At 42.1% G+C, this 13,019-nt stretch overlaps 1 protein-coding gene across 1 annotated transcript in view; it reads left to right on the top strand.

Moving 5' to 3' along the window:
* Positions 1 to 13,019, top strand: part of LOC117533591 (junction plakoglobin-like) — a 133,442-nt gene that overhangs the window by 19,843 nt on the left and 100,580 nt on the right. The window contains exons 3-4 of the mRNA XM_034197416.1: positions 2,274 to 2,527; positions 3,411 to 3,649. Of these exons, the coding sequence (XP_034053307.1) occupies positions 2,274 to 2,527; positions 3,411 to 3,649 (493 nt within the window). The remainder of the gene's footprint in view (positions 1 to 2,273; positions 2,528 to 3,410; positions 3,650 to 13,019) is intronic.

Below are 13,019 nucleotides of genomic sequence, written 5' to 3'. Positions count from 1 at the left end.
GCTTTTTTCCATGCTGCATTCGTCCGACCAAATTAAAAGTGGGTTTGGGTGTTTTTAAAGGTTTTAAATTGAATTAGGATGGAGAGCCCCTGGGCTAGCGTCTACCTAGCTTCGCTGCATCACGTGATCCCCGCAGTTGTATGTCTTACGTGTAATTTGGCATGCTTTTATTTTGAAGGCGAGTTTACACTGTTGACAGGAAGTTGTTGTTGCTATGGAAAGTTTCACAGCGGGCGGAACTTGTCATAAAGTCCGCGATAATAAAACCCACCCATTTAGAGGGAAGATTGGTCAATTGTACTGTCATTACTCTCTCGTTCAGTTACTATAGCGGGCCCTCTGTAAATTCACAACAGGACCACCAATCAGCTCCTGTCTTCACAGTAACTCGCAGAGACGAGCTTCTTTCATTTAACCCTTTATTTAACCACATTCTAACACAAACTGAATAGGCAGATTCAAAGGATTTATTTATTTGGAAATATTATTTTAAATACAATTAAATCAAGTTATTTTGGTAAAACTAATGAAAAATATAACTAAAAAACATATTTAAATAAAATATATTAAGAAAAATACATATTTTTTTAATGTTTTTAAATATTATTTTGTAGAATATATTAGGCCTTCAGAGAGGGCCCTGATGGCTCGCCACTGTTTGTAAAATCTTATGTCATAATTATGCGAAAAAAAGTTTTGGCTTATTCAAGTAAATGTAGGCTTATCAACTCACATAGTCTCTGCACTCCTACAAATGTATGCCGAGGAGTTGGAGTGGCATGCTCTGTCCACATTTGCGACACGTTGACTTTGGCATCTTGGAAAATTCTGTAGCATTGAAAGGCAGTGGAGAATCATCCAGATGTCTGAGGGACAATGTAGAGGGTCAGTTTTCCTGCGCTGGAGACATTCTTCAGTTGAGTTCCAGTATACCCTTCAAGTTCTGGAGTAATTACCGTAAGATTTCTTTGGCCACTGCCACCTTAAATAAAATAAAATATGTAAATACATTGGTTAACAATGTTTAAATGTGGTAAAAAATAATTATGTGATCCCGATATTAATATAACACCTCTACCTGTAGCCTTATAGAACAGCCAATCTCCGTTGAGGGACTCCAGCTTGGGAAACTCCATTTCAAAGATAGCACAGATCTGAATGTAAGAATGCAAATAGTTTAGAGCGTTTATGGATTAAATGCATTCCAATTTATATAACAAATAATTAAACTTGGTTTTACCTCACTATGGTCAGCATCTTCTGGGATTAGCGCACATCTGTTGCCAAGGCCAGCCCGCATCATTTTCAACTCGGTGCTTGCATTTGGAGTTTTATTTGATGGCCTTGGCAGAGCGACAACACTGAGTTTCACACTTTTTACCATCCTGGGTTTTGGAGGATGTGCAAATCTTTTTTGGCCTCTTTTTGGTCTTGGTCCACCTCTTCCGAAGTGTCCCGGAAAACTCTAAAGCAATGAAGAAGGAATGAGATGATGAGTTAAATGCACAGCATCTTATTAAAGAACTAGCCATTGTCGAATAACCAGGAAATACACATTTCGATCGCTTCTTCTGTCGTTTACATTCATCTTTTGGTATCTTTGGCTGGATAGGAACACTTTGATGCACATTCAGTACCAGTCTGTGAGGTTGTGGTAGTGATGCCGATATCCGGACGCGTACAGCGAGGACTACAAAATGACAATGAGGTGACTGGGGATGTCTGTTCAAAACATTGCACGCTTGAATAAATCACTTAAACCAGTTATTTTTGCCAGACTAATTACTGAATATCGTTCTTAATGTGATACCAAGTCCATCTGAGACCTGTGTACACCTTCAGACAGCCTACAAGTGAAGCACACGTAGTTTACTCACAGTTTGAAAGCAGCGTGGAGAAGTCTTCAGCTGTGGAGCTGTGACCCGCCCAGGATAAACTGTGATACGACTTCTGTTCTGTGGCTATCATCCAGCGATCATGTTTAATATTAAAGACTACACATATGTATCCCTTATCAAAACGGTATTCTGCATTTTGCAGCACTTTTCGTTAAAAGAACGTATACGTGTATTGTTCGGTTGACTTTATATTTGGCTTTGATTGCAGTACCCATAATACTTATGAGTTAGTAGTACTGTTGGGGTTTACAGTGCTGCTTGATTGTAATTACTGAGCATTGTTTTCACTTCAGACACCCACATACATTGGCTGCAGAACCACAGTTAGTTATCTGTTCACACACACTGACTGTCTCTCTTTCTCTCCCATGACAGATTTAGATTCTCAGTTCTCTCTAACCCGGGCTCAGCGGGTCAGGGCGGCCATGTTTCCAGAGACCCTGGTGGAGGGGGAGGCAGCCATGCCCGTCCAATCAGATCATTCACAACAGAGCAACGTGCAGCGTCTTGCTGAGCCCTCTCACCTGCTGAAGAATGCTATAGTCCACCTGATAAACTACCAGGACGACGCAGAGCTGGCCACCCGGGCCGTACCGGAGCTCACCAAGCTGCTGGCCGACGACGACCCGGTACGCACACACAACTAACAACTAAGTCAGGGGTGTCAAACTCAATTTCATCACGGACCACATCAGTATTACGGTTGCACTCAAAGGGCCAGTTGTAACTTTAAGACTTTATAAATATAGATATATAAATACATATTATATATAAAATAATGTATTAAATTACATAATTGCCAATAATTGCAAGTCTCTTCAGTGGGCATGTCACAAAATGTGATGCATTGTGGGACATGTAGTTTATGGACAACGTGCTTCTGTAAAGCGGCATCTAACCGTAAAATAAACGCATTATATTCTTTGCAAGCTCTTGCGGGCCACATCAAATGAAGTCATGGGCCGCCTTTGGCGCACGGGTCTTGAGTTTGACACTCCTGAACTAAGCTGTCAGACTAGGGGTGTCCGGGGGCCAAGTGCTGCCCTTAGTCCATTTTCAATTGGCCCTCAGCAAATTCTAAAAGTATAATGTAACATGGCCCACACCTGAAACTTTTGCTTTTCCTATATTGTACTTCTTAAATATATATGTACAAATATATATATGTACAAATATATTACTTATTTCCATAACCAGCTTGAAATATACCCTCATTTTCCCCTTTATTATAAGCATTCTGAGGCTTATTTTTTAAGGGATGAGCTGCAACACTGTTTGTAACAAAATAAAGTAAACCCTCTGGTGAGCTTTGATTGAGGATGTTTGTTTTCTTAAAGCATATTCAAGTATCGAGCATAATTTACCTACATGTGATTGATTTTGCTATCTTAACTTAACTGAAATTATGAGGCAATAAACCTCACCTTTTTCTGTATGTGGCCTTCAGTGAAAAAGGTTTGGACCCCTTCTTTAGGCATTATATTTGACACTGTTACTTTATTTCCTCCCCAGGTTGTGGTGAACAAAGCAGCCATGATAGTCAACCAGCTGACTCGTAAGGAGGCCAGTCGCCGGGTGCTGGTGCAGTCTCACACCATTGTAGGCGCCGTGGTGCGTGCCATGACAACAGCAGCTGACGTGGAGACGGCCCGTTGTGCGGCCAGCGTGCTGCACAGCCTGTCCCACCAGAGGGAGGGGCTGCTGGCCATATTCAAGTCTGGAGGGATCCCAGCACTGGTCCGCATGCTGAGGTAGAAACACTGAAAATAGTGCCTACAAAGAGTTATATTAGGGTGCGTTCACACCAGCCTTGTATAGTCCGGTTGAATCTAACCCTGGTGCGTTTAGACGCTTGGTGCGGTTCGTTTGGGTCGGTGTGAACGCAGTCCGAGACCTCTGAAGTGAACTAAACAATCGGACTCTGGTCCGCTAAAATAGGTGGTCTCGGAACGCTTGCTAGTGAACTCTGGAGCAGTTCATTGCTGGTGTGAACGAAGTGTCACGTGGTGTGCTAAAACACTTCCTGGTTAGCTTTCAGCTAGAAATTGAAATCTCAAAATGCCAAAAGAACGGCGAAAAAAACGTTCACAGAGAAGACGACAACAATTGTCACTTGCACGAAGCAAGGTTATAAAAAAAAAAAATGACCCTGAACATGAAATACCTTCACGGAGTGCGTCGATGCGCAAGCTGTCATCCAAAGAACAGGAGGGTTTAGCTAGCGCCTCACTGCAATATTTAAAGGTCGTTTTCTCAAAATGAGTTTTTTCTCCTACTCTGAGTTCGAAATTTCAACTTCAGTAGCACGTACATACACCAAACCTTCCAGTTATATTCCTATCAATATTATGAAGGCTTTTACAGAAGGGTTTGTTCATATATAATTCATAGCCTGAATTATACAACATTGTATACCTAAAAACATGGCAAAAATGGATATTTTAGGGCTGTTGACAGTATTTTCTGATTTATGGAGTGATAAAAAGAGATATCCAATATCCCTTCTGTAAAAGCCTTAGATACTAATATAACTACAAAATGAAACAATAATTTTGAATCTGGCTATATCCAAAGTTCAGATTTCGATTCCTGAAATGTGTTAAAATATGTTCATATTTAATGAGATAATGGATAATTTTCATATTTAAACATGCTATTTCAGAAAACTTGTAATACAAAAGACAATTGCCTTATTGTAAGTAATTAACTGGAGACATTTCTAGCTGATACCTTTAAGTTAAAAAAATTACCCTATTCACCTGGGGTGTCCCGCCTTAATGTCTCACCAATGCTTGAACGCATTTCCGTGCACATGACTTGTGGTTAAAGTTTATAGTCCGTTTGAGTTTTGCCGTGTGAACGCAAACCGAACCTTCTGAAAAATGAAACAATGTAACAAACTGTGGTCTGGTGCGCACCAGAGAAGCGGACTATTAGGTGTGAATGCACCCTTACATTACATGTCATTTAGCCAGCGGTGGAAGAAGTACTGAGCAGTAGCGTGGCGTGGGGAAAAATGTAGGGGAAGCCCATTTTTTGGGTCGGGGGGGGGGGGGTGGTCAATAACGTAACCAGATGAGTGATTACAGCGCCCGGTATCATTTTACACACATTTGTATCACACAGATGCAGGACTTGCACACGCCTGTTATCTAACCGAAAGGTCCGCACGCACTCTCCAGCTGAAACTCTCTCCTTATTCATTTAAGCATTTTACTTATTAATGTATGCAGACAATCACACAATCTATGTGATTTTTGGATTTACCGTGCCTCTCAGTTGCCCGTGACAGGTTGGCAAGCTTGATGAATCCTGAAGTTGCCCAAGGATTGTTCAGGGAGCACGAATCCTTGTCAAAAATAAGACATGGCCAGCAAAATAGACGCTGAAGTTTAGCGCTTCCAGTTAGCCACTCCGTGCGGACATAATTGTCCTCATTGAACGTCCGATTCTCTCCCTTTTCCCTCTGTGTACACACAGCTCGAGTGTGGGCATTGGCCTGTCATCTGATTTAATTGTTAGTTGCTGCTGTAGCGGAAGTTTAGTAAAGTTATGTTTGATTAAGTACGCCAAATCTCCACCCTCCATAATGCTTCATTTGATTGATAATTTCTAACGGCGGTGATGACAGTTACAGTATTAATACTGATGTTGATGTGATTTGATTGGATGGCAGTGTCCAATCAAATCACCAGCCACCAGCCGCCTCTGAAGGGAAGCAAGAGGCGGCTGGCTTCCCTTGGCATGGCCCTGACCAATCACAGGTTGGCAGGGGCATCACGTGAGCCTCATCTGATTGGTCAATCCCTCAATTTTTCTTCACCAAGGGAAGCCAGATTCTGCTGGCCTCCTCTCGCAACAGTGAGTGCAATCTACTGTTTCACCATAACATCTAGAGGGGCGCTGTTTGTTTCACTCTTTGTAAAATACTCAATGAGAATGGAGGAGAGACGGGCCGGCAGCAACACACAGCAAAGGAGAATTATCGAAACAAAACAAAGTGTTTTTATTTATTTAAATTATAACTACAATCTGAAAAAACAGGGGAAGCCTGGCTTCGGGAGAAAACGCCACTGGTACTGAGATGTCTTGCTTAAGTCAAAGAATCAATGAATTGTAAAAATAATGTGTTATAAGTAAAAGTCTTGCATTCAATATAATAGGGCGGTGGTGTCGAATTCCATAAGGACTTGGCTAGGCAACTGGAAGGTCACCAGTTCAAGTCCCGAAAAGACCACGTGCTACAGAGGTGTCCCTGAGCAAGGCTCCGTTCCCTACACTGCTCTCCGGGCGCAGTTCATAATGGCAGCACACTGCTCCTAACACCAGGATGGGTCAAATGCAGAGAAACCATTTTGTTACATAGTACCTGTACTACGTAATGACAATAAATTGAATCTTCTTCAATCTTCTTCAATAATACTTAGGTAAAAGTAAAACAGTTTCGGCATTCAATTATACTTAAAGTACCAAGAGCAAAAGTACTGTGCCCATTTCAGAATCGTATGATTGGATTATGATGTGTTAGTGTGTTTATCACAGCTGGTACATGTAGAGCTAATTTAAATTACTTTACATACTGCTGCTGGATATCTTAACATATGAATACATATCAATGTTTTTAAATAATTTATTTATATTTTCTATATTTTTTAACAAAAAATGTGTTACTAAAACCTGAACTAAATACTAAAAACAAAATAAGGGATTAAAGACGTACAATAACGGCTTCCAAAATGTAGTATTTCCTAATTATACTTGAGTACAGTACCTAAGTGTGACTATCCACCACTGCATTTAGCTGACACCTTTATCCAAAGATACTTACATACACTTTAGTACGGTACACTACATGCACACAGGAGCATTGAAGCTGAAGAGTCTGCCCTGAGACACTTTGACATGTTGACTGCTGGGGATCAAACCACTGACCCTCTGATCATACACACCCAAACGGTTTGATTATGATGTAATTAGGTTGTTCATGCCCTAAGGGGTATACATATATCTTAATTAATTTAAGACCAATCTGCCAATTAGTTTTCAGTGGTGTTCATGCACAGAATGAGTGGAACCCAGTGAGACAGGTCCTTTTAATCTGCAATAACTGATGTTAGATCATATTGAACAGGACCACATTTCCATTTAACATCATCATCTTTTAGGGTAGTTTGACACACTTGCCATCAGAACATCGACTACATAGAAACATTGTCTTTGATTAAAGACATGTTTTGCCATCTTATGGTAAATACAATATTACATTTTCTGAATCTTTTTTTTCTTTTTTGTCTCTACCAAGTCCTAAAAGAAATATATGACTTTTCAGCTGCTAAATGTTCCATCAGCTAAGTGTAAACTATGTCAGTGTGCTGTTTGGCGCAGGTAGTGTAAAGTTTTAGAGCCTTTTTCCTCTAAACAGACCCCCAAAATTGTGCTCAATCAAAGCAGTTGTGAGATGGACAGCTGAGCAGTTAAAAGAAAAATACACTCAATCACAAAATGCTTTGTATATCTGAAGGGAGATGCAGATTCAGGGGGTAATTGTACTGTTGAATCACTATGAGCAACCACTTCTATATTGTCAGTGTTTTCACATTTTTATACAAAACATACATTTTTATAATCGAAAGTATTGATTATAGTAATTTTTACCAATGTAAGTATAAAATAAATGCCATGCTGATTTAATTTGGCCTAAAACAAGGAACTAAACTGCAGTAAATAGGCGCGTTCACACCTCAGAATTTTTCCCACTTTAGTTCCGATATAGTTCCGAAATGTTGCGTTCACACCAAAAAGATCCGGGACTAACATTTGTTCATGAGAACCTTTTTACCCCCTTTTCCGTCCGTCCCTGCTAGAGAGCAGGGACTTTCGTGGGAGAAAAAGGTTCCTATTTCTGATTGGCTGGGCGAGTAGTAGTAATGATACTGTTTCAATCACATTAGTATGCATACAAAGTGACAGGTGGACACGCCTCCAATTATGCAAATGAGCTAAGTCCCGCCTCCCATTGTTCGACATCCTTTGATGTGAGGGTGAGGGGTCATCACCCCTAGGGGTGAAATGCCCCCCTGTGTAGCGCCTTTGTTCGAGATCCTTTTGATGTGTGTTATGTGAAAAGCCCCCTGGCTAGCGCCTTTGTTGTCTAATTATTTGATGTGTTGATTAAGTCTCTTTGAAGTTGTATTGTATGGCCCCCCTCAGAGCCCTTTTGTTGTCTAATCGAATTATGATGTCTAATCTAATTAGCCTTTGGTGTTTGCCCTTTGATGTGAGGTGTTATAACAGGCCGGTGTGACTTCACACTGGTGTGCTATAAACCTTTGATGTTAATCTAGGTGTCTCTTTGAAGTTATGTGTGAGACTGTCTACCCAGCCCCCCTCCAGCCTCTCCCCCTTTTATACCCCTTCCGGGGCTATGAGGCCAACAAATAGTGGGGGGGTGGAATTAGGTAGAAATACGCTCAAACGAAATAACAAGACAGCAATTCCATTTACCCAGTCACCTTTCAAAAAAGAAAAATGGCCAAGAGAAGCCTCGATATGGGTTTAATCAGTGAGACGCCTGTGACAACTTACCGCCACCCGTCCAGAGCGCCAATCAAGAAACGAATGCAGTATCTGGGCCGGGTTCAGACGCCTCCAGCCGAAGAACTTCATGAAGAATGGACTCTGAAAAATGGCGATGTTTGGGGTTATGTATTCAACTATATGGCGAATGAACTGCATTTCTACAATCTGAAGAATGGAGAAACGTATGGACCCCGTAGTGTTAAAGCGACACTGACCTCAACAGATTGGGCTGTGTTAACTCTGGTGTCCTCCAGAGATCTCCACGCAACCACTGTATCGGAAGAAGTAGTGCATCAAGAAACAGGCGTGGAACCCGCGGTGTACAAGATATTTGCAAAGAAAAGCAAAGAAACGCAGACAGCATGCGAGATCAAAGAAGAGTTTGCACCGCTGCCCCTCAAGGTGGAGGAAGAAGAAGGAGATATTTCCCCGCCGCCAGAAGTGAGAAGAATCCTGACAAGCACCGTCTGGGAAACTAAAAGCGGACCATCGGGGCGATGGTATTACCGCGCAAGCCGTATGGTGACGCTGGGGAAGCACCCCTCTGATGATTTTGTTTTGGAGTATTTCAACTCTACATGCGGGGTTTTTCAGACATCCTTGCGGGTGCCTCTGACTGCTTGGCTGAAAATGATTGATGGAAAAGCTACAAAGCTTAAAGAACTTTTTAAACAGAGTCAGACATCGATCGACATTATCCTGGTGAAAAAGACTCTCACTTTTGCAGAGGACTCCGCCTCCCAATCAACATAACAAGTCACACCCTCCTCACCAGATCATTTAAAACTATGGACCCCCTCAAAGAAAAGCATTGTGTTACCTATGTAAAAAGAGCTTCGGGGGTTGTCTTACGAAAATGTGTTATCTCTGTATCAAGATGATGTGTTTAAAAATGAATTTTGTGAAAAATACCAACTGTGTGAGAGTCGTCATAAAGACACTCATTTTAACCACAGTGTTTGTTCTCTACAAATGTTTAAAGATTGTTACAAAATGTTAAAAATAAAAGGTCTGGAGACTAGATTAATTCAGGTGACTCTGTCTTTATTAGGAAAACAAACATATAATACAAATGGTTTAGGGGTAAATGTAACCATATTGGACTTAATAGTCTAACAAAATACTTTATCTGAATAAATGTTTTCTTTTTTAAGCGCACTTTTTGAAATTATGTATTTGTTATTTCAGTGGAACAGTCCAGTTGTTGTTAACATCAATGCTTTTTTCTCTTTTCTTGTGTTACTAAGATACTTTTAGACACACTTTGGCATATGCAACACTTGTTCAGTTAAACAATGTTTTTTTCTTTTAAGGGGTGATCTGTCAAAGGGTATGCTGTCAATCTTTCTTAAATCTCTTGAACTAGGAATCTTAGAAATGCGTCTTAATCCTCCCAACCCTAGCCGCCTCCTCCTCCTCCTCCTCCTCCTCCTCCTCCTCCTCCTCCTCCTCCTCCTCCTCCTCCTCCTCCTCCTCCTCCTCCTCCTCCTCCTCCTCCTCCTCCTCCTCCTCGTCATCATCCCACTCAGCATGACTCCGCCTCCCACTAAACATAACAACCCCCGCCGTCCTCACCAGATCATTTTAAAGTAAGGACCCCTCAAGGACATTTGTTGAACACTAACAATGGATCTGAAAAAAAACAAGTCTCTCCCCGCGAGTTGCAGCCTGGAGCAAACGCCTGTAGGACCTCCATCCTCTCCAACAATCTGGACACCAGATCTCGACAGCGCTATGGCTGACATTGATATGGCTGACATTGATATGTATCAACCTCCATCTACTCCATCCGAGTCTCCAGGGGAATCAACAACTTGGCGTTTATTCGGTTCAATACAGCCATTCGGGACGCTCTACAACCGGGGCCTCATACGTCACATATGGTGACATAAGATATTTGCAGTAAAAAGCAAAGAAAACGCAGACAGCATGCGAGATCAAAGAATTAGACAACAAAGGCTATACATTGTGTTACTAAGATACTTTTAGACACACTTTGGCGTATGCAACACTTGTTCAGTTAAACAAGGTTTTTTCTTTTCTGATAACCTTACATATTTTAGTTATTTTCTGCTACCAAGATACTTTAAGATACACCTTGATGTACGCAACACTTAACAAAAGGGTATAATATGAAGTACTTGGTAAGGAAGGGGTTTTTCTTTAAGGGGTGCAAAAACTTTAGAACAGGGTAAAATATTCATTAATTTGTAATGAATTGAGTTTTCTTTCTTTTTGATTTTCAACATACTATTTGTACACAATGACTTTTCCATATTTCTGACAAACTATACTTTTTTGACTTTTTCCGTAAAATCTTGACAAACTATTACTTATTCTTAAATGTTGACCTATTGCTGCTTGGTTGGAGATGATTGATGAAAAAGCTACAACGCTTAAAGAACTTTTTTTTTTTTTAAACTCTCAATTCTATAAATGACTCCCCCCATTCAACGCAATAAACCCCACCCTCCACTCAGCAAATCATCTAAAACGAAGGACCCCACTAAGACGACCGTTGTAAACTAGACATGGAGCTGAGAAAAACCAAGACTCCCCCCGCGAGTTGCAGCCAGGAACAGACTCCTGGACTACCACCATCATCACTACCATTTTGGACACCCGAATCTTGCAATACTACTGCTGCTGATTTTGCTCCTTGGGCCAAAACGTCTCTGTTTATGGACACAGTGAAATCAGTGTTGGTTGATATTGTCATTATCATCAGATCCTCCTTCGCACTCTCCAAAAACTTGGAGTTTCAGGCTCTGCACTTTCCCTCCTCACCTCATACCTGAAAGACCGTACCTACAGGGTGACTTGGAGAGGGTCTGAGTCCGACCCTTGTCAATTAACTACAGGGGTCCCTCAGGGCTCTGTTCTTGGTCCCCTCCTCTTCTCCCTGTACACAAACTCACTCGGATCAGTCATTAGCCCGCATGGTTTTTCATACCATGGCTACGCTGACGACACCCAATTAATTCTGTCCTTTCCTCGCTCAGAGACCCAGGTCGTCGCACGCATCTCTGCTTGTCTAGCTGACATCTCTCAGTGGATGTCTGCTCATCACCTCAAGCTCAACCTTGACAAGACTGAGCTGCTCTTCCTTCCGGGAAAAGATTGTCCCACTCTTGACCTAACAATCAACATCGGCACCTCAGTTGTTTCCCCAACTCAGACTGCAAGGAATCTGGGTGTGACCCTAGATAACAACCTGTCCTTCACTGCAAACATAGCTGCTACAACCCGTTGCTGCAGATACACGCTTTACAACATCAGGAAGATACGTCCCCAGCTGACACAGAAAGCGACTCAGGTTCTGGTCCAGGCTCTCGTCATCTCACGCCTAGACTACTGCAACTCCCTCCTGGCTGGTCTACCTGCATGTGCCATCCGACCTCTGCAGCTCATCCAGAATGCAGCGGCTTGTCTGGTCTTCAACCTTCCTAAATTTTCCCACACCACTCCGCTCCTCCGCTCCCTTCACTGGCTTCCGGTAACTACTAGAATCCACTTCAAGACACTGGTACTTGCTTACCATACTGCGAATGGATCTGGCCCTTCGTACATCCAGGACATGGTTAAACCGTACACCCCAGCGCGTGCCCTACGCTCTGCATCAGCCAAACGACTCGCTGCGCCCTCGCTGCGAGGGGGACCCAAATTCCCATCAGCAAAAACACGTGGGTTTGCTATCCTGGCTCCAAGATGGTGGAATGAGCTCCCCATTGACATCAGGACAGCAGATAGCTTGCACATCTTCCGGCGCAGACTGAAAACTCATCTCTTTCGACTCCACTTCGAGCGATAGAACTATTAACAAAGCACTTTTATACTAATAAAGGACTGGCTTATCTAAAGCCAGTTGAGTAGCACTTGAAATGTTTGGCTCTATGAAATCTGATGTACTTATATGATTCTGTTTTCTTCAAGGTTGTGTCTTCCTGGTCGAATGTACTTATTGTAAGTCGCTTTGGATAAAAGCGTCAGCTAAATGCAATGTAATGTAATGTTGCGCTGTCAGTACACTTGTCCCTGTTTGTGATTGGTCAAATGTAGCTAACCCCGCCCCTTTCACGTGAACGCGTTCTCAGCTGGAGAGAGAAACCCTGGCTTGATTTACCGAGTTGATAACCAGCGCCGTAGGACCGTTTAGCGAGATCGCGTTTGTTAGGGATAGTTAAGATAACTCAAGCATATCCAGGGTCTGTTGAACTGGCTTCGTGGTACAGGGCACAGGTGGCTGCATAGCAGCGCTAATGTCAAAGACATTATATTTTTATTTTACCAGGATGCAGTTAGGCCTACACAAATATTTGGGAAGGCTTAGCCTTCCCTAGCCACAGCACCCGCCGCCCCTAGGGCCTACAGTATAGCCCAACCATGTACACCTTCCTTTTTTCCCGTCCAAAGTTTGAATTGGAGAAAGGTAATGGTTATCGATGGTGCTTTTATAGCCTATTGTATAATAACTGTGTGATTTATATTGCTTTTCAAATGCATATGGCCACCCATTTACACTGCTCTTCCCGTCAAGAATAT

This window comes from Gymnodraco acuticeps, unplaced genomic scaffold (assembly GCF_902827175.1).
Source record: "Gymnodraco acuticeps unplaced genomic scaffold, fGymAcu1.1, whole genome shotgun sequence".
NCBI classification, from domain to species: domain Eukaryota; kingdom Metazoa; phylum Chordata; class Actinopteri; order Perciformes; family Bathydraconidae; genus Gymnodraco; species Gymnodraco acuticeps.
Note: the sequence above shows the minus strand (reverse complement) of the source record. Positions and strands in the feature narration are given on the sequence as shown.